The sequence below is a fragment of the Xenopus laevis genome, chromosome 2S (genome assembly GCF_017654675.1).
Source record: "Xenopus laevis strain J_2021 chromosome 2S, Xenopus_laevis_v10.1, whole genome shotgun sequence".
In the NCBI taxonomy this organism is placed as follows: domain Eukaryota; kingdom Metazoa; phylum Chordata; class Amphibia; order Anura; family Pipidae; genus Xenopus; species Xenopus laevis.
In genome coordinates, this window is record NC_054374.1 from 162,464,541 (window position 1) to 162,492,470 (window position 27,930).

At 39.9% G+C, this 27,930-nt stretch overlaps 1 protein-coding gene across 6 annotated transcripts in view; it reads right to left on the reverse strand.

Annotated features, from left to right (window-relative positions):
* LOC108710034 (disks large homolog 2) overlaps positions 1 to 27,930 on the reverse strand; it is a 621,594-nt gene that overhangs the window by 196,322 nt on the left and 397,342 nt on the right. For all 6 annotated transcript variants that reach the window (XM_041584606.1, XM_041584605.1, XM_041584603.1 and 3 more), the window contains 3 exons: positions 7,528 to 7,683; positions 2,900 to 3,056; positions 384 to 486 (listed from right to left, as the gene is read on the reverse strand). In XM_041584606.1, coding sequence (XP_041440540.1) covers positions 384 to 486; positions 2,900 to 3,056; positions 7,528 to 7,683 — 416 coding nt within the window. The remainder of the gene's footprint in view (positions 1 to 383; positions 487 to 2,899; positions 3,057 to 7,527; positions 7,684 to 27,930) is intronic.

Below are 27,930 nucleotides of genomic sequence, written 5' to 3' on the forward strand. Positions count from 1 at the left end.
TCCATCAACAGGGACTCGACATCAATAGAAGGAAGAATGGACATTTTAGGGGAACCCTTTCCAATCAGCTAAAAACTGAGGCTTGAGTAAAATTTGCAGGAGGACAAAGATCCCAAACACAAGGCCAAAGTAACATTCGAACATTTCAGAAACTTAACGGCAATGGCCCAGCCATAGCCCTGATCTAAACTCCAACTGAGAAGCATTGGCAGGAATAAAAAAACTGAAGGACACAGTTGGCAACGACAATAAATAGACTCATTACTACTGCTTTACTGCAAAGACGGAGAAAGTTCCAGCAGAAGAACAAACCTTGAGTCCGAACGACACAAATGAAGGTCATCTCAGAAAGATTCTATACATATGTAGGGGGCTTCTCTTACCTTGTGGCTGATACTGGGCAACAATTGTTACTGTCTGGCCTGCCCCTTTTAGTGCAGCAGCGGCCTGCTCATGGGATGCACCACGAAGGTCAATGCCATTCACCTGGGGGAGAGAAGCAAACAGAAGGTCCCATGTTACATATATGCTCTCTTAATATTTATTGCGTCATAATAGGAAATATTGATTTGCCTGGGGAATTGACCACCCTTAGAAGACAGAGGTTCATTTTATAAACCCTAAAAACCCACAAGGTGCCCTGGTCATAAAAAAAATCTTCTATGAAAAGAGACTTGCTAGACTATGTACAACTTATATGCTATAGGCACATCTCCAAGCCTTTGTGTACAATGAGAGCAGGAATATTAGCAGCTAAACAAGGCCATTTTGGCTCACATCTGATTAGCTAATGGAAGGTTTAAACATGCAGGGGTCCAAAATTGTAGAGGACTCTTGAATTGCTCCTGATTGCAGTTATCTAGTCCAACATTAATATGACCAAGGGGGGAGTCATTTTGACCAATTTTTTGGCAGTAATGTGTTTTTTATGGGCAGATAATCACTGTGATTTCTTTGCCAACAAAGCTGTGCTTCCAAAAGCCTCATACTTGCGTTGGCTTCAAAGCAAATAGCAGCCAAGAGGCTGAAGGAGATTAGAGCGAGCAGGGTAAATGATAAAATAATAGGTTTATATATATGTGGGAGGCAGTGAAGCAAATTATCTACAGCTGCTCATCTACAGAAACTCACATCACTCAACAGATATAAAAATGGCTTCAGGACTGTGTTTAGAGACCATCTTCATTTAGACTTTAGTACAAACTACAATACCCAGAATGTCTCTGCAGTTTTATTGTGCACAGTGATCAGGATAGGGTCAAACGAGTTACATTTGATGCAAACTGTCAGCAGTCTGCTTCTGCTCTGGGGCTGGTTTTAGAACTTCCCTCCTGATGGACCCAACACACTAAAATGACAGCCTCCTGGACGTGACTTCTCCAACCATGTCCTTTTACACCATTATGATGACCCCACCTCCACCTCATTCAAGTGTATAAAGCCAGGAGGCTCTGGATTTAGGAAGGGCAACCCTGAATTGAAGACACCATCCGTTTTAGAGGTCCTGGGAGATTATATAAACTATAAGAAAGACAGAAGTTTCTTCAGAGCAAAAATACAGTCAAAACCTAATATCTCATCTCTAATTTTTTTCTTGCCTCCTTGATAAGCGGGTGGCCATGATGAGTACTGTAGGTGGAGCTACAACATACTTTTACATACAACATACAACAATTTTTTTTACATACAACATACAACAATTGTGCTGTGGTGTGCAGTTCTACTCTAAAAATATGAAATATTAAGTCCAGTTAACTCAAGAATTTATATACAGTGGTTACATCCCAAAAACCCACAGTTCAAGGGCTATCCATCATTTAGTGGGATGAATCAAACAAAAATTGGGAGGTACCTACTGTTAAGTGAAGGAGTAGCCCAAACACTATTAAGTTAAAAGTTAAAAAGTCTTTTTTAGGACATACATAAGCCTAACACGTTTTGTGCCTAAGTGGGCACTTACTCATAGGCTGGAGCTACAACATTACTCTTAAATCACATGTTATGTGTGGAAGTGTAAGAACCAGCCCCTAATTCCCTCTCCCTGCAGCTGACAGTTGGTAGTCCTGTACGTTCCCAATAAGTTACTAAATCAAGATGATCAAGAAGGGCGACAGCCCTGCAGCTTGTATTTAACAAATCTTTCACATGATCAGGTGATGATATCTCAACAACCTTCACCACTCCTCAACTAAATTAACACGTATTGTGGGAAACATTTCCGTTGGGTGATATCAGAGAAATGGCAACCAATTGGCTTTCACATATGGACCAGGGGTATTTATTTGTTCAGAATATCTGACTTTCAGTGCCTCATTGCTACCTATATGAAAAGGTTTACAGAAACGTTTTACAATGAGAGTGTGGTTTATTCCAAGAGCTTTACTGCCATCCAGTGGCATTGAGATAAACTGTAGCCATGCACCGTAGTTGCCAAAATCTGAAAGTGACTGGGACTCTTTGCCACTTGGTTGATGCAAATCCAAACATCTAAAGGTCTGGTAGGGTTGCCACCTTTTCTGGAAAAAAAGTATGTAAGTATTTATCTTTTTTCCCTATTAATTTTCACCCATCATTTTTACCGGCCACATCCTCAAGGTTTCTCCCAGTTTGTGGCCTACTCCTTTCCTTTACTGTAAGTGCATTCACTCCAGCACAATATACTAAGGGGCAATTCTCACTGTCCCCAGGCAGAGAGGAGCAAGAGTAGGGCCCCACATGTGTAAACCAGTAAAGCTATTAGCTGAAAAGAAGGTAACTTAGGGCCACTGTCAGTGGAAAACAATACAGGAGTCCAAAATTAAGACACAAGCATGTGCAGAATGTTTCACAAGTAGTAGACTAAATCCAAAAGCGCGGTGCAGTTGACAAGGTACATTATTCATTGAGTCTTGATACCTACTGATATGATTTGGTCTCCCCTTTGGAGCTCCCCACTCAGATCCGCTGGTCCCCCTGCGAGGATAAAGGAGATAAAGATCCCTTCTCCGTCTTCTCCTCCAACAATGTTAAAACCAAGTCCCGTGGACCCTTTGTGTAGAATTACTTTGCGGGGTTCTCTGCGGAAGTGAAAACATGGATTTTGTTATTGATTCTAGAGAGATAGCCACATTTTTGACAATTTAAAAGGGATGTTTTAATCTTCAGACCAACTGCATAAACCCACAGTCCCTGTCAATGAAATAACAACATGGTACAGACCAATGGCATAAAAATAAACATGGAGAAATAAGGGCCGTGTCTTGTTTACAGCAGCCCTTTGGCATTTGGCAGAATGTTGTAAGCTGCCATAGACTAAAGAAGGGAACCTAAAGGGTTTACTCCCTATGCTCAAGAAGTCGCCAGTCAGTAACCTATACCCTGTGGTAGGGAAATATTACCCCTTGGCTCAGGCGTAGTTTATCAGTTAGTGTTCCTTAGTCTATAAAAGGGTAAAGGACATGTGATCAGTCTGGAGTAGGCACTCTGCTACTAGCAGGAGGTGGAACTGTCAGACAGAGTGAAAACTAGGGGTAGATAGAAGAAGCACATGCCTAGGGCACCAGGCACAAATCTTTTCTTTCCACTACCCCTGATCCAAGACCTTGTTTCTGTTGCCTAGGGAGTCCGGTTGGCTTAGCCCAACCCTGCTGCCAGAGTGCCTGAGGTAGAGGTAGGCCTCGGTACAGGAGACCAACACCAACTTCTTCGATAAACCATTCATTAGTGAAGGGGGGGTGCAGGGACCAGCACCAGGGAGCACCTTAGGCAACTTGGCCAGCTATCTCACCAACACCGCCATACTCCCATGAATGCGAGGGGGCAGAAGTGGCAAGTTATGGAGGGGAGCGGACAGCATGCACAGGACTTGAGGGTCTTGACTTGGGGTGGGCAGCCAGATTGATTATGTGACTAGAGCCCCCCTACCATTCCACCCTAGGCATGTGCATCTTCTGCCTACCCCTAGTTCCAACCCTGGCAGGGACCCAGTGAACGAGGATATATAGTGATAGATTAGATCTTGTCAAAGTAAACCCAGGCATGTACAGTAAGTCAGGGCTAGTGAGCAAGAACTGTGCTGTGCTCCACCATGGATGGGTTAGTATTTCCCATACAACACCTGCCTTAGAGTATACAGTGACATAGCAGCTTGTAAGGAGGTGAAATAATGATTTATTTTAACAAGGATATATTTATTTATTTTTTACTTGTATTTTTTATTCCATATTGTAACTAGTTATAGTGCATCCAGCAGGTGGCACCAACCTCTAAGGTTTGCCTGTGGGGGGATTCCCCTACTGGAGCCTATTTAAGGAATATTCTTCTTAGTAGGAACATTCAGAGGCAGGCTAGAGATAGAAGGGTGTGTAAGTTAGGCTAATGAGAAAGGACAATCTGTTGTCCCAACGAGGAGTGATTCGATTAAGGTAGAGCCCCTGAGGCAATTGTGCGCCAGGTCAGGAATTGAGCTTTAAGGTGTAGGTTAAAGGAGGAGCTTGGGCACTGTAAAGAAAGGTCACAGCAAAGAATAGGGGTGGAGGTTTACACTGAGAGGAGAACCCTGTATGGCTAACAGAACTCTGTCTGTGCATCCCTACATGACAGGGGTCCTAGAGACTTCAGGAAAGGAATGCTGTGAGAGTGTGAGCAAAGCCTATAGAGAGAGAGAGTCTGCAGAAGTATTGTGTGTTGTGTAACTATATCCTTATGTCGGCAACCAAGGCTAGGGTTGCCACCTGGCCAGTATTTTACCGGCCTGGCCAGTAAAAATGATGGTTGATCCCAATGTTACTAATAGGGAAAAAAGATAAAAAGATAGGAAGGCGGGTATTTTTTCCGGAAAAGGGGGCAACCCTAACCACTGCCCTGGTCTGTAACCGGCCTCCCTGCAAGAAGCTGTCAATAAAGTGTGCCATTGTTCATCACAACTTTGTGAGTATGCCTGCTTCCTACAGTAAATGCTCTTCATATACATCTGTCTATCAGCCACGGTTGGCCCCTTTACAAACTATATTAGCAAATGAGACTTATTATCCAGAAGAGAGCGCCACTTATTATCTGCATTATAACATGCAATCTGTGCATACACATACAGTAAGTTCCTGCCTCATACAATAGACAATCTATATATTGCTCACAAAATTCTTTGTTTATAGTGAGAGATCTCATCTCATTTTTTAGTGTCACCACTAGAGGGAAATATTGTCCTGTAACACAAAAAGAGGCTAAAATCATGAATTCAGACTTCATCTATACAATAATACTTTTTCCCATGTCCGGTCTTTCTATCAATATGTGAAATAAATATAAAGAAAAAAATCCATCTTGTATAGAAAAGTTTCTTTTTAATGTCAGAACCAACATCAATAAGAGTCATGGATGAGCACAAGGGCAGTGCTGAGAGCAATTCTGGACATACTTTGCACTGTTTTTTACCCAGTATCATTGCAATAAATGCATCAAAACATGTGCAATTGCACTTGTGTGTCGAGATAGTGTTATTTCCAGGAGCTTGCCATCAATATGCAACACCTGTTGAGTTGACCTTTAATTGCACTGCAAACAAGGACCTTGAGAAACCATCAGGTGCCCATGTCCCATCGACTTCCATATATTCTGATATTGCGGCCACAAAGAAGGGGAGGATTGGTCCATTGTGGGCAAATAACAATACATTGTACCATTTTTTGCATTTAGCACATTGGGACCCCCCACCAACTCTGTAAATAAGACCCATATCTAAAGCAAGTTTTGTAGGACCGGGACTCAATATGGCACAATATGGGTAAGACAGCACACAGCTAAAGCTAATGGGCCTGACTGTTCTACCTTCTCCAATCCAATTCTTTTCCTTACTGGCAAAACCCCAGTGCTTTCTTTTGAAAATTGCAACTATTGCATCTATAGTGCAGACCAAACGCCATAATGATACTCCAAGGTTCTTGCTTGACCAACAGAAAATTGTCAATCAAATCAATCCATGACTTATTATAAAGTGCCCCCCCCCCATGTGACCTGGAAAATATATTTTGTATTGACTTCTGATAATCCCTTAGGCCCACAAACCCATTTCCATTCAGCTCTTCCGAATTTTCAAGTTTCCTTTAATTGCTAAAGCGCGAGCTGGATAATGCGGCTGCTACGGTTTATTGCACTTTTAATGAGGTTATATATTAATGTGGAACCCCAGGAGGTGAATGTATATACAGTAGTCTTCTCATAGTTATGGGATTTTTTTTAATACACCATAAAAAAAAATCAGAAGTATTATTACTATCATTTGTTTTACTGGTTCAACCCTAATTATTCCTAAGAGCGTTCTACAAGATTATTAATTAGATGAACTTGTGTTGTAAAAAGTTTTCAGACGGATTCAAATCAAGTCAAAAGAACCCTTATTAAAAATTAATGAGTTGCCTCTTAACGATCGATAACTAGGAGGAGATCTATTAATATGAGGACAACGTTTCTTTGTAGCTCAGCCCATTATTTTTAGACATAGATGACTACATAAGACTTCAAGGAATAACTCAGCATTCAAAAAGGTCTCTGGTGTACCGTGCACTACTGCACTATTCTAAATGCATGGCATGGACCCTTTGAACATGATCAACAGCTTAATAAAAGGATTTACAGCATCATAATATATCTCCCTTAACAATGAAGAAGAATGTGAATTGGTGAATGGTCTCGATTTACCTCATTAATCTATTCTCCTACCTTACCTAGACAATTGGTTGCCAAAAGATAGATCTTGATCATCCAGTAGCTCTTAACCAGTTGCAAGGAAACCACCAACAGTAGAGTGTTGTCCAAAGACAACTGTGTTACATCAACCATTATTCACATACAAGGTGGGTTCCATACTTTTAACTATAAAAATGTGTGTGATTTCTTTTTATGGCACTGCATTCTTACAATGTATCTGTGGTGGAACACCTTAATGACATACTTTAATGTCATTAAAAGTCCAACTTAGCAGTGATTGGGCATCTTTCTTCTAGGAAAGGAGTAATAGCACAACAAAGCAGTGCAGAGTGGGAGCTGCAATCCCCTGGTGTGCTAATAATCCGTGCTTTATATTGCTTTTGGAGGGGTTCTGATCTTCCTCTGCTGAGCACTGGGCCATGCTGAACTAGAAAGCTAGGGAAAGCTGAGTGTAAGATTTGTGAAACTTGCCTTTGAGACCAGTGGTTCCCAAATTATGGGACTGGACCCCATAGGGGAGCTGGGGGTGGTAAAGACTAAAGGTACTTTGGAAGAAGGCCTATTTGCTCACTTTGAAACTCCTTAAAGCAAAGCTTGAATATCAATTACAGTTAAATTTGGGGGTGAAAAATAATTTATTGTCCCTGATATTCTTGGGACTATGGCTGAATGACTGAAACACCAACGTTTCTTTAAGTTTATTATGGGTTTTTTACCGACCATATATTGGGCCTCCAATGGGGCCTTAAGTGAAATAGTCTCACAAACACTGGTCTAGACTGAATCTCTCCATCAAAAGATGGCCTTTCTGCAATTGGAAAATTAGGAAACATATTGCTCTACCTGGAAATCTCTGACTCAGACATCAACCCTCCATGGTAGGTAGGATATGGAGAGGGGAGGAGGAAGCTTTTATCACATTCTACAGGGGAGAAACATCTCGGGGAAGAAGGCTTCTCCACCAATTTATTCACAGTGCTGTAAACGGGTTCAGGGGACCTGAGTGAGATAAAGAACAGAGTGTGTAACTAACACAAAGCTGAAAGACCAATACAGAGAGGAGCAATGATGAGTTACAGTATGTACAGTAGATGCCTACAAACATGATGAAATTGAAGAAATCTGAGGTTCCCATTGAGTCAAATGAGTGATTTCATTGGATTAAGAAAGCACTGTAAACATTTTATCAAAAACAACCCATTTAGGCCTGGAATTGCAAATTAAATGTCTGAAATTCAGTTTCTTACACAATAATTACCTTGTATGTCTGCACCATCATTTATTTTAATGTCAGTAGAATCATTCATTTTTATGTTGGCTCCGTCATTACTTTAATGACTGGAGCAAATTGTGTGTTAGAAGATAATGAATTCTTTCCAAGGTTTATCCATCTCTTGGGATTTACTTATAAACAGGAGTTACTCTGTATTTCTAGAATTAGATATGGAATCACCAGCTCAGGGACAACGGGCACCTACAGATCCATAAACTTGTTTTGCTTACAGTATATGCATTGCCTTACACGAATGAGATAGGAAATCAAACAATACATTTTGCAAAAAAGACTCAAATATGTATTATCTTGTATATCTTTCTAAACTTTATTGTCTTCATTTTTTACATATTACTTTCCCTTTGAATTTGTCTCCTGGAACAGTTAAGTGACTGTCTAATTGATTCTTTCTTGCCTTGAGAGTTTCTATGTAGGTATTTCTTACTCCTTTGGCAGTTAAAGTCTTTTTATAGGTCTTTTCATTCTCTTATTGTTGTCAAACTTCCATATCCAATAGCCATCCTGTTGTGTTGCAATCCCAGTAGAAGATCTGCTCTGGTGGTCTGTGGGACTTGACTTTATATTCTGAACAGCTGATGGGACATTCAGTTAATAACAGCAGCAGGAACAGTCCACTCACATTGCATAGTGGGTATTCAAGGAATGACCTGGCACAAACAGGTGGCCAGAAAACAGCAAACTTGTTAAAACCAGTTCATGTTGCCTATACATGTAAAAGTCTCTCTTAGAGAACTAAAGAGTGATACCATAAAATGATACTAAAATTGGTATTCCCCTTTACTCAGCACAATTCAGCAGGAACAGTCCCCTTTACTTTGCTCATAGCTTGTACAAAGCAATCCATAAAACTATGGCAGCTTAGGTATTCCCCTGTACTAAGCACAATTCAGCAGGAACAGTCCCTAAGTTTGCTCATAGCCTGTACAGAGAGATCCCATAAAACTATTGTAGCATAGGTATTCTCCTGTACTAAGCAAAATTCAGCAGGAACAGCCCCTAAGTTTGCTCATAGTCTGTTCAGAGGGATCCCGTAAACTATGGCAGCATAGGTATTCCTCTGTACTAAGCACAATTCAGCAGGAACAGTCCCCTAAGTTTGCTCATAGTCTGTACAGAGAGATCCCATAAAACTATGGCAGCATAGGTATTCCCTGTACTATGCACAATTCAGCAGGAACAGCCACTACGTTTGCTCAAAGTCTGTACAGAGAGATCCCATAAAACTATGGCAGCATAGGTATTCCCCTGTACTAAGCACAATTCAGCAGGAACAGCCCCTACGTTTGCTCATAGTCTGTACAGAGAGATCCCATAAAACTATGGCAGCATAGGTATTCCCTGTACTAAGCACAATTCAGCAGGAACAGCCCCTAAGTTTGCTCATAGTCTGTACAGAAAGATCCCATAAACTATGGCAGCATAGGTATTCCCCTGTACTAAGCACAATTCAGCAGGAACAGCCCCTAAGTTTGCTCATAGTCTGTACAGAGAGATCCCATAAAACTATGGCAGCATTGGTATTCCCCTGTACTAAGCACAATTCAGCAGGAACAGCCCCTATGTTTGCTCATAGTCTGTACAGAGAGATCCCATAAAACTATGGCAGCATTGGTGTTCCCCTGTACTAAGCAAAATTCAGCAGGAACAGCCCCTAAGTTTGCTCATAGTCTGTACAGAGAGATCCCATAAAACTATGGCAGCATAGGTATTCCTCTGTACTAAGCACAATTCAGCAGGAACAGTCCCTAAGTTTGCTCATAGTCTGTACAGAGAGATCCCATAAAACTATGGCAGCATAGGTATTCCCCTGTACTAAGCACAATTCAGCAGGAACAGTCCCTAAGTTTGCTCATAGTCTGTACAGAGAGATCCCATAAAACTATGGCAGCATAGGTATTCCCTGTACTAAGCACAATTCAGCAGGAACAGCCCCTAAATTTGCTCATAGTCTGTACAGAAAGATACCATAAAACTATGGCAGCATAGGTATTCCCTGTACTAAGCACAATTCAGCAGGAACAGTCCTCTAAGTTTGCTCATAGTCTGTACAGAGAGATCCCATAAAACTATGGCAGCATAGGCATTCCCCTGTACTAAGCACAATTCAGCAGGAACAGTCCCTAAGTTTGCTCATAGTCTGTACAGAAAGATACCATAAAACTATGGCAGCATAGGTATTCCCTGTACTAAGCACAATTCAGCAGGAACAGTCCTCTAAGTTTGCTCATAGTCTGTACAGAGAGATCCCATAAAACTATGGCAGCATAGGCATTCCCCTGTACTAAGCACAATTCAGCAGGAACAGTCCCTAAGTTTGCTCATAGTCTGTACAGAGAGATCCCATAAAACTATGGCAGCATAGGTATTCCCCTGTACTAAGCACAATTCAGCAGGAACAGTCCCTAAGTTTGCTCATAGTCTGTACAGAGAGATCCCATAAAACTATGGCAGCATAGGTATTCCCTGTACTAAGCACAATTCAGCAGGAACCAGTGCCAGGCCACGCTGGGCAGGCGCCCTAGGCAGACCCGGCAGTTGCGGCGCCTGTGCGCATGGCCGAATATGCGCTCGAGTGCGCATGCGCAAATTCCTGCTCGTGCGCGCATGCGCAGAAGCGATGAGAAGCGCGAAGAGAAAAGAAGGGAACCGGACTTGGGGTAGGAGACAGGTACGTGCCTGGCGCCCCCCCCAGCTTTGCGCCCTAGGCACGTGCCTACTCTGCCTACCCCTAGTTCCGGCCCTGGCAGGAACAGTCCTCTAAGTTTGCTCATAGTCTGTACAGAGAGATCCCATAAAACTATGGCAGCATAGGTATTCCCCTGTACTAAGCACAATTCAGCAGGAACAGTCCCTAAGTTTGCTCATAGTCTGTACAGAGAGATCCCATAAAACTATGGCAGCATAGGTATTCCTCTGTACTAAGCACAATTCAGCAGGAACAGTCCCCGAAGTTTGCTCATAGTCTGTACAGAGAGATCCCATACAACTATGGCAGCATAGGTATTCCTCTGTACTAAGCACAATTCAGCAGGAACAGTCCCCGAAGTTTGCTCATAGTCTGTACAGAGAGATCCCATACAACTATGGCAGCATAGGTATTCCCTGTACTAAGCACAATTCAGCAGGAACAGTCCCCTAAGTTTGCTCATAGTCTGTACAAAGAGATCCCATACAACTATGGCAGCATAGGTATTCCCTGTACTAAGCACAATTCAGCAGGAACAGCCCCTAAGTTTGTTCATAGTCTGTACAGAAAGATACCATAAAACTATGGCAGCATAGGTATTCCCTGTACTAAGCACAATTCAGCAGGAACAGTCCTCTAAGTTTGCTCATAGTCTGTACAGAGAGATCCCATAAAACTATGGCAGCATAGGCATTCCCCTGTACTAAGCACAATTCAGCAGGAACAGTCCCTAAGTTTGCTCATAGTCTGTACAGAGAGATCCCATAAAACTATGGCAGCATAGGTATTCCCCTGTACTAAGCACAATTCAGCAGGAACAGTCCCTAAGTTTGCTCATAGTCTGTACAGAGAGATCCCATAAAACTATGGCAGCATAGGTATTCCCTGTACTAAGCACAATTCAGCAGGAACCAGTGCCAGGCCACGCTGGGCAGGCGCCCTAGGCAGACCCGGCAGTTGCGGCGCCTGTGCGCATGGCCGAATATGCGCTCGAGTGCGCATGCGCAAATTCCTGCTCGTGCGCGCATGCGCAGAAGCGATGAGAAGCGCGAAGAGAAAAGAAGGGAACCGGACTTGGGGTAGGAGACAGGTACGTGCCTGGCGCCCCCCCCAGCTTTGCGCCCTAGGCACGTGCCTACTCTGCCTACCCCTAGTTCCGGCCCTGGCAGGAACAGTCCTCTAAGTTTGCTCATAGTCTGTACAGAGAGATCCCATAAAACTATGGCAGCATAGGTATTCCCTGTACTAAGCACAATTCAGCAGGAACAGTCCCTAAGTTTGCTCATAGTCTGTACAGAGAGATCCCATAAAACTATGGCAGCATAGGTATTCCTCTGTACTAAGCACAATTCAGCAGGAACAGTCCCCGAAGTTTGCTCATAGTCTGTACAGAGAGATCCCATACAACTATGGCAGCATAGGTATTCCTCTGTACTAAGCACAATTCAGCAGGAACAGTCCCCGAAGTTTGCTCATAGTCTGTACAGAGAGATCCCATACAACTATGGCAGCATAGGTATTCCCTGTACTAAGCACAATTCAGCAGGAACAGCCCCTAAGTTTGTTCATAGTCTGTACAGAAAGATACCATAAAACTATGGCAGCATACATGAGTTGGAAGACCCACCATCCCAAGTTATTAAATATCCAATGTATTAAAGTCTTAGTAGTTGTTGACTCATTTTCTAAATACACCAATTCCGTAGGTCTCTTTGAAATAACTCTCCAACTTATTGCACAAAGAAGAGGAGTTTAGAAAGGAAAGAATTCATTTGAAGCAGTTAAATGTCGTCTATTGATCTGCAATTGACTTGACTTCAAGAGAGCAGATGAATCAAACTCAAACTCGGGGAATTGATTAAGATGACATTTTGTATCGCCATGGGAAAAACAACATATTTGCTTCATGGACTGTATTTTACTTAAAATCCTTTTCATCCTCTACTTCATGACACATTTCTGGAGGAATAGCATTTTTTTCAATGTACTGTTCAAATACAAAAAGTCCTACAATATTCAGGAAAACAAAACATGTAAAAGTCTTACTCAAGGGACAGTCATTTTTCCAAATAGTGACAACAATGAATATTTTTATGTAGGATTAAATAAATCCATATTTTCATCTCAGTTAAGTAGTTCTGCATTTGTTATACAGGTGAAAGGGTGAACTGAAGGTTTGAACACCTTGTTTGTATTGATAGTAACAGTGAGATAGTGACAAGCTAAACTTGGGGGGTATATAAATATAGTATATTATAGTAGATACCTGTATATATAGTACAGTGAGAAAATTAGAGTGACAGTATTGAACTGAACATTGTGAGTAGTAATAAGAGAGTGGCATTAGTAGACTTAACATTGTGAGTATTGATAGAAAGTGACAATGGTGAAACTGAATATTGAGAGTATTAAACAAGAACGACACTGGTCACTTGAACATTGTGAAAATTGACAGAGATAAGGTAATGTGAACCCTCTGCATACTTAACATTGTGAATATTGACAGAGAGTGACAGTTGTGAACTGAACATTGTGAGTATTGAAAATGTGTGGAACAGGTGTACTCCACAGTACAATTACAGAGTTCTGAGATATAAAGATATATACTTGTATGATTGTATCACTAATCGAATATTTATACAAGTAAATCTTGTGGATTAAACCCCGCGAGTACTGACTGAAAGTGACACTGCTGAACTGAACATTGTAAGTATTGATAGTGAGTGGCACTGCTGAACTGAACATTGTGAGTATTAATAGTTTACTAGTAAACTGGACATTGTGTGTATTAATAGGCAGTAGTACTAGTGAACTGAACATTGTGTGTATTAATAGACAGTGATAGAAGTGAACTGAACATTGTGAGTATTAATAGTTTACTAGTAAACTGAACATTGTGTGTATTAATAGGCAGTAGTACTAGTGAACTGAACTTGTGTGTATTAATAGACAGTAGTACTAGTGAACTGAACATTGTTTGTATTAGCAGACAGTAGTACAAGAGAACTGAACATTGTGAGTGTTATAGTTAATGGTACTAGTGAACTGAATATTGTGTCTATTAATAGACAGTAGTACTAGAGAACTCAACATTGTGTGTATTAACAGACAGTAGTCCTAGTGAAGTGAACATTGTGTGTATTATTAGGCAGTAGTACTAGTGAACTGAACATGGTGTGTATTAATAGGCAGTAGTACTAGTGAACTGAATATTGTGTGTATTAACAGACAGTAGTACTAGTGAAGTGAACATTGTGTGTATTATTAGGCAGTAGTACTAGTGAACTGAACATTGTGTGTATTAATAGACAGTAGTACTAGTGAACTGAACATTGTGTGTATTAGCAGACAGTAGTACACGAGAACTGAACATTGTGAGTGTTACAGTTAATGGTACTAGTGAACTGAACATTGTGTGTATTAATAGGCAGTAGTACTAGTGAACTGAACATTGTGTCTATTAATAGACAGTAGTACTAGTGAACTGAACATTGTGTGTATTAATAGGCAGTAGTACTAGTGAACTGAATATTGTGTGTATTAACAGACAGTAGTACTAGTAAAGTGAACATTGTGTGTATTATTAGGCAGTAGTACTAGTGAACTGAACAGTGTGTGTATTAACAGACAGTAGTACTAGTGAAGTGAACATTGTGTGTATTATTAGGCAGTAGTACTAGTGAACTGAACATTGTGTGTATTAATAGACAGTAGTACTAGTGAACTGAACATTGTGTGTATTAGCAGACAGTAGTACACGAGAACTGAACATAGTGAGTGTTACAGTTAATGGTACTAGTGAACTGAACATTGTGTGTATTAATAGGCAGTAGTACTAGTGAACTGAACATTGTGTCTATTAATAGACAGTAGTACTAGTGAACTGAACATTGTGTGTATTAATAGGCAGTAGTACTAGTGAACTGAATATTGTGTCTATTAATATACAGTAGTACTAGTGAACTGAACATTGTGTGTATTAACAGACAGTAGTACTAGTAAAGTGAACATTGTGTGTATTATTAGGCAGTAGTACTAGTGAACTGAACAGTGTGTGTATTAACAGACAGTAGTACTAGTGAAGTGAACATTGTGTGTATTAATAGGCAGTAGTACTAGTGAACTGAATATTGTGTCTATAAATATACAGTAGTACTAGTGAACTCAACATTGTGTGTATTAACAGACAGTAGTACTAGTAAAGTGAACATTGTGTGTATTATTAGGCAGTAGTACTAGTGAACTGGACATTGTGGGGGTTATTTATCAAAATCTGAAATTTCTGAAAATGACTCTGACCAAATCCACACAGACGTTTCCCACTATTCATTAATACATTTTCACAAATTTGTCTTGTGTGGAAAAAGTCACGATAATCAGAAAAAGAGTTCCAGGATATAGTCGGCCTCCCGGTAAACACAGATTTCAGATGCTCATGATTCAAATGGCCAGTTGTGAGTTTAATGAGTCGCTAATGAGGTATCCGGGGTGTGATTTACATTTTTATTTTCCTAAACGGTTTGGCTTTCATAGTGCTGTGCTTTATTTAAACTGTAAAGGGTAAAACTTCAGGGAAATGTGGTCTGTTTACTACGCTGCCCAAATAATAAAAATATAACAAAAAATCAGATATCCGTAATTCAGTACAATGACACCAGGGTTAACAGATTTTTTTTCAAAACCAGCCAAAGTCAGCTCGAAAACCAGCCCAAAACTAGCCATGAGGAACTTCAAAAGTAGCACAAAAATAGCACAATACGTGCTGTGAAAAAAATAATTTAATATATGTGAACATTTTTTAGATTTGCACTGTGGACAGATTTTATCGTCACCAGGGGCCCAGGAGTAATTGGTAAAACAGGTCAACCTCTAGACATTTTGGTGGCCAGCAGATTTTTGCCCCAAAATTGTCTGAAATTGAGGAAAGTCACCATACAGAGCCCAACATTTGGGAACTCCTGACTTCTACACAAGTCAGTCCCATTGCATGCTGGGTATTGTAGTCTTACTTTAAACTTGGCAGTTGGCAAATTGTTAAACAAAATCTACATTACCCAACATGCATTGGGAGAAGCAGGCTTGGCCAAAAAACTTTGGCTGGTTTCCAAAATACAAATCGGCTAAAGGCCCAAAATGTAGCCCAAATCCTTACCTTGGCTAGTTTGTACTTTCAAAACCCACCTGAGCTTTAATTTAGTAGCCTAATTTGGCTGGAACACCTCCATCCTGGCAACCATGAATGACACCCAAATGGCGTGGTGGTCGGCAGTTGCCTGCATGCCCCATAGGCACCTCCTAGTATAGCTGCTACTTTATCACCATAATAGTGCCCTTTAAAATAGTTAAAATTTTAATAGCATTGCCCTTTGACAAGTGGAACCCTACAGACTGATTCATATAGTCCTTAAGGGTATATCACACAGGGTAAGATTCTTATTGCAAACTAATCAAACTCTTTGCCATAAGGAGATAGGTGCTGTGGGCGAATACTCTCATATGCCTTTAAATGCGTTAATGCTATTTACTCTATTATTGAGGTATAATGTTATTACAGGAAAGACAGCCATGGTCCATTCTTTTTAATTACAAAATATACATAACCCCCTCCCCCAAAATAGGACTATGTAAAAAATCTAAACTTTGTAGAATCTGAATCAAAGCATTTTTACTTGAACCTGCATAGACACAGGTCAATGAGCCTCTTCTCACCTTGGGTAGGTTTGGTACAAGCTTCTCTAATCTCCCAACCTCAAGCGGGGTAGCTACTTCCTCAGATCTAGCAGAATTCAGGACAGCCTGTCGAGTCTACAGTCGGTCTCTCATAAAATTAACTTTACCGACTGACTGCACCTGTAAAAATGAAATTGGAACAGGCTTTAATATCTCTGCTGTTGAGAGAAAAACCTGGCTGTAGTAGAAAGAACATTCTACAGATGTGTGTGTGTCCCTTTAAGATGAAAGTGGCTCCTAAACTTTAGAAACTTGGCTGTAGTAGAAAGAACATTCTACATATGTGTGTGTCCCTTTAAGATGAAAGTGACTCCTAAACCTTAGAACTTGGCTGTAGTAGAAAGAACATTCTACAGATGTGTGTGCCACTTTAAGATAATAGTGACTCCTCAATTTAGAAACTTGGCTGTAGTAGAAAGAACGTTCTACAGATGTGTGTGTCCCTTTAAGATGAAAGCGACTCTAGAATTTTAAACCCTGTGTGATATTTAAACGTTATGGACTAATGTGCAATTATTCTTCTCATGCAAGTATATTTTACTATTTACCCATTTTTTAGAGAATTTTACACTGGGCAAGTGAAGGGCTGAATATTAGGTTTGGTTTTCCTAATTGTTTTTAATCCGATTTCCCCAGAATCTACTGAAAATATTGCCACCTACCCATGGTCCAGGAATCTTCTTTCCTTGTCGATTTTGTTCTGGAAAACCTTAGCTGTGCCATAAATATCTCCCAAGGAAATGTCATTTTCAGGTTATGGTCTACTAATGGTATAAAATGCAGCAAGCCTTATGAACGTATCCTGTATACATAGGCACCCAAAAAAGTATGGAGGTAACAGTCTATGGTATTTTCAATACCTCTGGGTCCCTTTTGAGTCAGGGCCACCTAAGCTCAAAGCAAGGTAAGGACATGAGGGGTCACTTACAAATAGGGATGTAGCGAACTGTTCGCCGGCGAACTAGTTCGCGCGAACTTCGACTGTTCGCGTCCGCCGCAAGTTCGCGAACGTCGCGCGACGTTCGCCAATAGGCGTTCGCGTCAAAATCGTTCGACCATTCGACCATTCGGTCGCTAAAATCGAACGATTTTCGTTCGATTCTAACGAAAATCGTTCGATCGAACGATTAAAATCCTTCGATCGTTCGAATCGAACGATTTTCGGATGTTCGAAGTTCGCGAACAGTTCGCGAACTGTTCGCATTTTTTGCCGGTGTTCGCGAACGGCGTTCGCGAACACATACTCGGCGGTTCGCTACATCCCTACTTACAAATGCACCCGCAAGTTTGGGTGCTCTTAAATGGGCACATTTGGGTGCTCTTAAATTGGCACAATGGAGAGCTTCACTGGGCACAGATCTGGCGAGTCTACTGATTCAACCCAGGTCCAGGGTGGTGGCATCTCCAAGGATCCCCATTGTCAATTGTGCATCGTTCATCAGAAGAAGCAAGTTGGACCCATTGGCAACCATGTGCTTTCCATTGCGTTTATTTTAGAGCACCCACCACTGCTTCTTCTATGACTATTAATACTGAGGAGCTTTCCTCACCCTGGACCTGGTAGTAGCTTCTGGGTTCCCACAGTGGGATGAGTCAATTGGCAATACTAGACTTTTGCCCAGTGAATTGGATGCATTTTTACCAAATCCCTAGTGGGGCAGCCCCAGAATTTGGGAACCACTAGCTTAGTGCATTCTTTTCTGAAGGCACAGATCAGGCATGCCATCCAGACACTACCAGTATATTTCTATTCCAATTTATTATATTATACCTTGGTCTCTGTACTCTTGATTTGAGTATTGAGTAGGAGAAAAGGAGCTTAGCAATGAGCATAAAGTGGGTTTATTTGGAAGAATCAACATCTCCAGCTTTATAACAAACAAATAAATATTTACTTGCCTTTAGTGAATTAAGGCACAATGATTTCCTTAATTATTGATGAGTTGGATGACTTTACCGAACATTAATAGACCAATAGACAAGCAGAGCTGGAATTTTCCATCCTGACAAAAAAAAGTGTAGGAGAAGTTATTTCCCTTCACCAGGGGTGAATTCGTGAATAGGCTGTAGCCTATAGGAGACCATATCGTTTTTACAATTAATATTTTCTTTAATAAAATGTATATTATTAAATGCTTGCTGGGAGAAGATTAGGCAGCCAGGAGGCAAAGGCAGTAAATTGCAACTTATACACAAAGAAAAAGAAAAATTGCCAGCGCACGGTTGCCTTTAAATATAATTATCACAAAAAATGAGATGTTAGTACCACACTTTGGCCAAAATATGTAAGCTCACGTGCCCCATCAAGGCCCCTCAAGTCCTATACTATTTGTGAGCATTCTAAGTTTTTAGTGCATTTTTTGTACATTTGAATGTGGCTCATGGGTCAAAAAGGTTGGGGACCCCTGACTTTGTAAGGCAACTTCTAAAAGTAATTAAACGTTAACCCTGACTGGTCTTCGTGCTGTTCCACCCCACCCATTGATTTGAGCCTCGTAGGATCTACCAGATTCACGTTTTGGCAAACCCTAGTTTTACAAGGTTACAGCCATATGAGGCATTTGTCTGAAGCAGTGGAGGTCCCTAAAGGTCTCTTCCCATTGAGAACAACAGTACCAGACTCTCAGTCTTACCTAAACCACATGCACTGTTGCATTTTGGGTGAGAAGCCAATGGTTTCAACAATAAATCCAATGTCTAAGAACAATCATCAAAATGCTTTTGTGCCATCATAAAGCCTATTTGCCAAAAATTTGGATTATCACATATTAGAACTTGTATGCTCTCATTCAGCATCACATTAATACACTACATACAGGCACATAACCAGCACACACTCCATACATATCAACACAAAATAACAGATTTCATGATATCCATAGAGACAGAAAGATGTACAGACTATGAGAAAACTTAGGGGCTGTTCCTGCTGAATTGTGCTTAGTACAAGGGAATACCTATGCTGCCATAGTTTTATGGGATCTCTCTGTACAGACTATGAGCAAACTTAGGGGACTGTTCCTGCTGAATTGTGCTTAGTACAGGGAATACCTATGCTGCCATAGTTTTATGGGATCTCTCTGTACAGACTATGAGCAAACTTAGGGACTGTTCCTGCTGAATTGTGCTTAGTACAAGGGAATACCTATGCTTCCATAGTTTTATGGGATCTCTCTGTACAGACTATGAGCAAACGTAGGGGACTGTTCCTGCTGAATTGTGCTTAGTACAGGGAATACCTATGCTGCCATAGTTTTATGGGATCTCTCTGTACAGACTATAAGCAAACTTAGGGACTGTTCCTGCTGAATTGTGCTTAGTACAAGGGAATACCTATGCTGCCATAGTTTTATGGGATCCCTCTGTACAGACTATGAGCAAACTTAGGGGACTGTTCCTGCTGAATTGTGCTTAGTACAGGGAATACCTATGCTGCCATAGTTTTATGGGATCTCTCTGTACAGACTATGAGCAAACTTAGGGACTGTTCCTGCTGAATTGTGCTTAGTACAGGGAATACCTATGCTGCCATAGTTTTATGGGATCTCTCTGTACAGACTATGAGCAAACTTAGGGGACTGTTCCTGCTGAATTGTGCTTAGTACAGGGGAATACCTATGCTGCCATAGTTTTAGGGGATCTCATTTAGACAATTACATTTTGGCCAACCAGCCTGTAATAATAGCAGCTTAGGCAACCACTTCATGAGAAACTTGGAGAACTAGAATAAAAGGACAATCAATATCATTTGGCGCAGGTGACAAATACAAAGAGATAAAATGAAAATTAAAGCACAGTGACCCTTTGTCCTCATTATTCATTATCTCCCATACACAGACACAGAAAAGTAACAGAAAAGAAAGAGCTTCTTGTACGATCAGGTTTTTACTCCAAACATTGTGCCTTTAATTGGTTGGATAAAATTGCATACTACAAAATCAAGTCAGTTGACAAGTTCAAGGAGAAACAGTTCACAGCTTATTTGTAGCAGCTCGTTGGCTTTGAACTCTTTGTATTTTTTTTTTTTTTCCTTTGTCCAATAAAGACGTATTTATCCAAAGGGGCTTCTTTTATTAAACCGTATAAACCATATTTGCTTATTGTCAGATCCCGTTGGCACAGAAGCACATTGAAACAGACTGTACAGATTGTACCAAAGTAACTTTCATTTGTAGCAATATATGAATTTGTGCCATTTCAGCGAACACAACCGGGCACTGCACCCGTATCTGAGCAGATTAAAGGGAAAATGCACCCCAGCATTCAGTGACTGCCAAAGTTTGTACCTGAAATGTATTCTGTCTATTCTTTTATTGAAAATTAGCTTTTTTTCAACTAAAAAGGCAAATGTTTTTCTTTTTTTTACCCTCCCCCCATTCTTCCTTTGGTATAAATAGTGTAGGGGTAATTTACAATTACCCTAGACAGAAGTGAAAGAGCACTAAGAGGCATACAAGTGTGCCGTTGGTACTGGCAATGCTATGCACCTTTCAATGAAGTGAAAATAGAAGCCCTGTATTCATGGGGACAGCCACAGGTTGCAGAGCCAACCATCTAATGTGGTAGGTAGTCATGGGTGAAAAATTCCGCGTTTCGCTGAGGGCAAATAAATTTGCGAAAATTAATAGGCGCCCATTGACTTTAATGTGCATCGGAATTTTGGTGCCGGCAAAATGTGCATTTCGCAAATTTTTTGCCATTTCAGGAATTTTGCTGGAAATTCAAAAATTTTTTGGTGAAGCAAAACGGGAGAAATTAGCCCATCACTAGTGGTAGGCACTTTCACTTTGCACCCTACCATCCACCATGGTGGCCCCTTGTAGGATTAGTCAATTCTATAACCTTAACTTGGGCTCAGTACTGAAATACTACTATGCTGCCATAGTTTTATGGTATCTACAAAGAATATGAACAAAGAAAGGTGGTTGTTCCAGTGCTGCTCCGCTTTCAGGTTGCCGTTCAGGTCTTCACCTGTCTGGATCAACATTGCTATCCAAGTTTCCATGATCTGAAACCCAGACAAAAATCTGTCCCCCACCACCCTGCCCTTAATCATGACAATCCCACCACTAAATATCGTCACTGCCCCCCATAGCCCTTAATGTCACCACCCACCATCGGCAATTGTGCCAACCCTACTCCTCTTCCTTTTTGCCTCAACAGGCATCTGTAGACTGACCAATCATAAGATAGGTAGGATTCACCTGGACAAAAGGCCGGATTTATTTGTTGCATGCCCTGCACTACAGTAAAACACTATTAAAAAAAGAAATACAGGATGTAGGATGCCCAGTCCAAAAACCCAACATCCAGAAAGCTCTGAATTAAGAGAAAAGCCAGCTCTAATAGAGGCAATTTTAAGCAAAAAATTCTATTTTTTTTTTTTAAAAAAAAACTGTAATAATAAAACAGTGACCCCTATCTGATGCTAATTGTAGCCTACTAGAAAATTATGCAAAGATTAAATAAACCCAATAAACTGGTTTTGCTTCCAATAAGGATTAATTATATCTTAGTTGGGATCAAGTACAAGGTAACGTTTTATTATTACTGAGAGGAAGGAAATAATTGAAAAAAATTATTTGGATAAAATGTCTACAGAGTCTTCCCCGTAATTCAGAGCTTTCTGAATAATGGATCCCATACCTGAAGATCCTATAACTGTATATAAAATAATAGACAGAACCCATTTTCCCAGCAATCTATATTTTGGGGGTTGAAGTTGAACGCAGGAGGTGTATATTGCCCTTAAAATATCTAATCAGATTTTAGCCCTGGGAAATAACCCATATATAATATATCGATTATACTGTACAATGTATAATTCCAGTACTGTACCTGCATTAGAGAAAACTTTCCCCAGAGTTGAGGCAGGGACTTGTTTGAGAAGCCTTGCCGACACCCATGGGGTAAAAATAAGCAGAAAAATAGATATTGTGCAGATATGCATTGCAAATAACCATATGTATATAGTTGCCATGGTAAATGAAGAACAGAAATAACATATGCATAGAAGTATTAGCAAACTGTAAATAGGAATCTACAGTTCTGTGTTCTAAAGAACATGCTATGCCCGATGCTCTGATTGTCTTGTATCATATAAACAGAATTATTTTCAGTTCCTAATGGCTCTAAATGGACAATACAGAACATTCAGTGGAAATGTACATTTGCATAATCATTTACAACAATGACTAGAAGCACCAACATTTCCCTCCCAGGAAAATATCGATACAGTATTGAATATTTTACAACGAAAAAAAAAGGCAAGCGCATTTGGACATATCCATTTGAAAACAGACATGAAACGGTTATTATCACACAGTATGCCTCAGAATGTGCCATTGCCACAGAACCAGACTCTTTATAGAATTTGGGTTATCGAATGTAACCCTATATTTCCCACGTATTAGAGAACAATTATTTAATTTGAGGAGGGATCCATCTCGCTTCTCCCAGGACTCTAAACATGGATTTCAAGCATTTTGCTTTTGTCCCTGTAATAAAGAGTTAATCGTGTCCCTTATTTCAGAATGGGAGGATTCAAAAAAACATTTGCCACTGGCAAAAATTTGAATTTCACAGCAAAACTGTACCAGAAGAAAAAAATTGCGTATCCCTAGTAAGTGAAATGCTTTCTCGTCACCAGGAACGCGATTGCCTGGAACTATGGAGATGATGATGCCACCCATGGATGAACTGAAGAGAAGACAGAAGAGGTCTGGTGCAACATAAGACTAAACTTGTGGAACCTGCATTATGAACTGATGCCATGCAGTGGAAATTGAATAAGAGCTATGCCTCAAAAGGACATTAAAGGATAAGTAAACCTTTAAAAAAAGTAAATGTACACGTAAAACTGATAAGGAGGCTATTCAAATCACTTTTGTAATGTACATTCATTATGTATTTTTTTATATTCCAATATATTAAGGGATGCATGTACTGTTAATATAAATTATTTTGTTACAACATCGCCACCTGCTGGTCAGTTTCCCACCAGTCTGACCAGCAAGTAGTCAAGGAAGTTGTCAGGAAAAAGAAAAAGGTTGATGTTCTTCTGCTTAGGAATAAAATTAGAAACCTTTCTCAAATCTTTCCTAAGCAGAAGAACATCAGAGCAGCCTCTTTCTTTCTCCTGACAACTTCCTTGACTACTTGCTGGTCAGACTGGTGGGAAACTGACCAGCAGGTGGCGCTGTTGGAACAAAATCATTTATATTAACAGTACATGTATCCCTTAATATATTGGAATATAAACAAAATACATAATCGCCATCCCCGGCATGAGGTAAACACTTCAAGATAGCCTTTGAGGTCTTGCACTGGCTTTTTGAAGGAGCTCCAGTTTGACTTCTTGAAGGAAAGTGCCCAAGAAGTGACTGGAGTGTTGGAAGACATGTAGGTCTTTCCACTCAACTTTGAGATCTATGAAGAAAGAAGTACTGTTGGTGTTTCTCATCTGGTTGGTCGGTTAGAAGGTAATGACAATTGAGATGGTCAAAGCCATGAATGTTGGTGATGTTTATGGAAAGAGAAGTCTCATTCCGAAATCAGGAGCAGCTAATTCTTTTATCCACTATTTAAGAGGCATCCCTTGCTAACATCAAGTTAATTGAAGGAAACAAGCACCATTGATGGATATCCTTCAGCCAAGCACAATAGTGGTGTGCTAGAGCTTACAGTGGTGTGGTGTGCTAGAGCTTACAGCACACAGACCAACGCAGAGATGCTCATACTTACAGTATTGAATAATACACAGGATTGGTGGAAGCCCTGTTTCTCAAACTAGATAGCTAGAGCCTATAGAAAGAAAGAAAATGGAGGATGTTGTTTTGTCCTAAAGTTTGTGGGTCTCAGTAATCTGCAGTGACTAAATAAAGAGTAAAGCATTTTGTTATTGTGCGTAGTGCAGAAATGGTCAGATACGCCTCCTTGAGCCGAACAAGGAAATGTTCTGCACAAAAATATTTAGCAGATGGTGGTTGGATACAAGTTTCTGACATATTATTGACATGGTTAATGACTGCTGTACTTTGCTTCACAGTCTGATTTGGATTATTAGCACTTAAAATATTTCTGGGTTCTTGTCATCCAATTTACTTTCGTGGTATAACCATAGCAACACAAATCGCATTCTGTAGCCAACTTTCCTGCATCGACGGTATTTGTATTAAGGGTATATAATGAGTAATACATTTTGAGATCATGGACAGGAGTACAGCACATAAAAAAGCACATTTATTTTAATATAACATATATATATATAATATGTGGGGTGACAGGAGTAAGGATTCTAATTGCACCTCACAAACATTATTTACAGTTTCATCCTTGACCAGCTGCAGTAGAACTTCTAAATATTAAACCTTCAACTTGCAGAATAAACGTCAGAATAAAAAATGGCAAATGCGCTATTTTATCTGATGTATTTATAGCTTGTTTCAAGGTGTAGAATGGACTAGCAATCCAACAAACGGTAAGCAAGACTGTGATACAGAAAAGATCAAGGAAAAGGCACAGGAGAAGAACAGAGAAAACGCAAGGGAAAGATGGTAGGAATCTCATGTAGACTACATGGATCAACAAGTCCTCTTTTTCCTCCATCTTCAAGATGGGTGTGGCATGGCTACCATCAGATCCATCTGGCACACAGCAAGTGAACCACTGCACCCAGAGGATGTGAAATATTTAAAAGTATGTACAAATGTAGGGACTACAGGTAATGGACCTGTTATCCAGCATGCTATAATGGATAATGGATCTTTCCGTAATTTCGATCTTCAAACTTTAAGTCTACTAGAGAATCATGTAAACATTAAATAAACCCAATAGGCTGGTTTTGCCTCCAATAAGGATTAATTATATCTTAGTTGGAATCAAGTACAAGCTACTGTTTTATTATTACAGAGTAAAAAGGAAATCATTTTTCAATATTTGAATAAAATGGAGTCTATGGGAGACAGCCATTCTGGATAATGGGTTCCAGGATAACGGATCCCATACCTGTACATAATATCAAAACATATTATTTAGAATGGAACAGGTAGATGGCCTGCTCAGCTCACACTTTGGGGGTTATTTATCAAAATTCAAATTATTCTTATAATTTTATCATAAAAAGTCAAAGCAAACTAAAATCCACGATTTGACTTTATTCATTATTAAAAAAGCATGATTTAATCAGATTAGGGAAAAACTCAACAAAATTGAGTGAAAATCCGAGTTGTATTTTCTCATTTTTTGGGGGGTTTTTCCTGCAAAGTCAGAATTTTTCCGATTTTCAGCCGAAAAGCCCGAAATGGTCGGATTTTTGAGCTAATTCCAGCGCAGACCACAGAAATTTCCAAATAGGATAGGAACCTCCTCCATTGACTTATATACAACCTCTACAGGTCTGAAATGGAGGATTTTGGGATTCAGACTTTTTCCATCCTTGGGGTATAATCAATATCGAAAAATTTGGGTTTTTTTCCCAACAAAAATTTGGATCTTATAGTAAAAAACTAGAATTTTTTCGAGTTTTATGCATTCAGACTTTAATAAATAACCCCCTTCATGTTCAGCCATTGATCAAGGGGCCGATTCACTAAGGGTCGAATATCGAGGGTTAATTAACCCTCGATATTCGACTAGGAACTAAAATCCTTCGATTTAATCGAACGATCGAAGGATTACTCCTTCAATTGAACGATCGAAGGATTACTCCTTCAATTGAACGATTAAATCCTTCGAATCGAACGATTCGAAGGATTTAAATCCAACGATCGAAGGAATATCCTTCGATCAAAAAAAGTTAGCCAAGCCTATGGGGACCTTCCCCATAGGCTAACATTGACTTCGGTAGCTTTTAGATGGCGAACTAGGGGGTTGAAGTTTTTTTTAAAGAGACAGTACTTTGACTATCGAATGGTCGAATAGTCGAACGATTTGTACTTCGAATCGAAGCCGTAGTCAAAGGTCGAAGTCGCCCATTCGATGGTTGAAGTAGCCCAAAATAACTTTGAAATTCGAAGTTTTTTTACTTCGAATCCTTCACTCGAAGTTAGTAAATCGGCCCCTAAGTGTATAACACTATTAGGCCTTCAGCAATAAACATCAAACACTAGGGCGATAAGGAATGTTTATAGGTGATATATAAAAACCTGGGATATTCAAGATTAACAGTAGTTCATCTCATATCTCCAAAAACAATGGCATTCGTGAAGTTCTGACCAAGGTGCTCTAGAAGTTAAAACTTTGAAGGCAGCAAATCTGTTTCCATCTCCAGCACAACAAAAATAAAGTTGTTTGTAAAAATGAAATCATATTCTGCCTGCATAACAAACACTTAAAAGTAATTACAATTTAAATGAAGTTGACAAGAAGCCACTTTACCCCATTCATTTCTTAAGTGCCAAAACAAGCAGAACAGCAAAATTATCTCTTTTGCGTGGATATAATTGAAAAAGATCTTGAATTGATTAATTTCAGCACTTGGGGGGAGGTTTTGGGCATACAAGGAGCAAAGTGTTCTCTAAGAATTGGGAGATTTTGGACAGATTTATTAAGGTTCAAATTGTAAATGCAAATCCAATTTTCCAGTTGGATTTTTGGTCGAAAGTCACAAATTTGAGTTGGGAATTATCCAAATTTAAATTTGAGATTTATCATACCTTGACCCTGGGAACAACTCGCATTTGACTATTCGCCACCTAAAACCTGCCGAGTTCATGTAGAAGTCAATGGCAGAGGTCCAGTGACCCATTTGAGTCAAGTTTAGTCGAATTTGATTCAAATTTGATTCGAGTTTTCGGATTGGTAATATTCGATCAAGTTTTAGATGTTCAAGTTTTTTCTTAAATAAGATGCTATTTGAGGTCATTCAAGTTCATTCAAGGGAAAAAAAACTCTAACATCGGATCAGCCCCTATTTCTTTTAAAAAAAACGTGGTTGAAATTTGGTCAAGCTGGGACATAGTCTAGATTTATCAATATTACAGAGCAATTCTCAGCATATTTTGAGATATCATTGGTGAATGGCGATTCACATTGCACAAGGTTGCCACAAATTTTTATGGTAAAGCAACATGGCAATTTTCAAAAATTCTCAAGAATACTTAGGGGCCGATTCACTAAGCTCGAGTGAAGGATTCGAATGAAAAAAATTCGAATTTCGAAGTATTTTTTTGGGTACTTCGACCATCGAATTGGTTAAATTTGTTCGAATACGAACGAAATCGAACGAATCAAACGAAAAATCGTTCGACTATTCGACCATTGGATAGTCGAAGTACTTTCCCTTTAAAAAAAACTTCGACCCCCTACTTCGGTAGATAAAACCTACCGAAGTCAATGTTAGCCTATGGGGAAGGTCCCCATAGGCTTGCTAAACTTTTTTTGATCGAAGGATTTTCCTTCGATCGTTGGATTAAAATCCTTCGAATCGTTCGATTTGAAGGATTTAATCGTTCGATCGAACGAAAAATCCTTCGATCGATCGAACGAACGTTTAGCGCTAAATCCTTCGACTTCGATATTCGAAGTCGAAGGATTT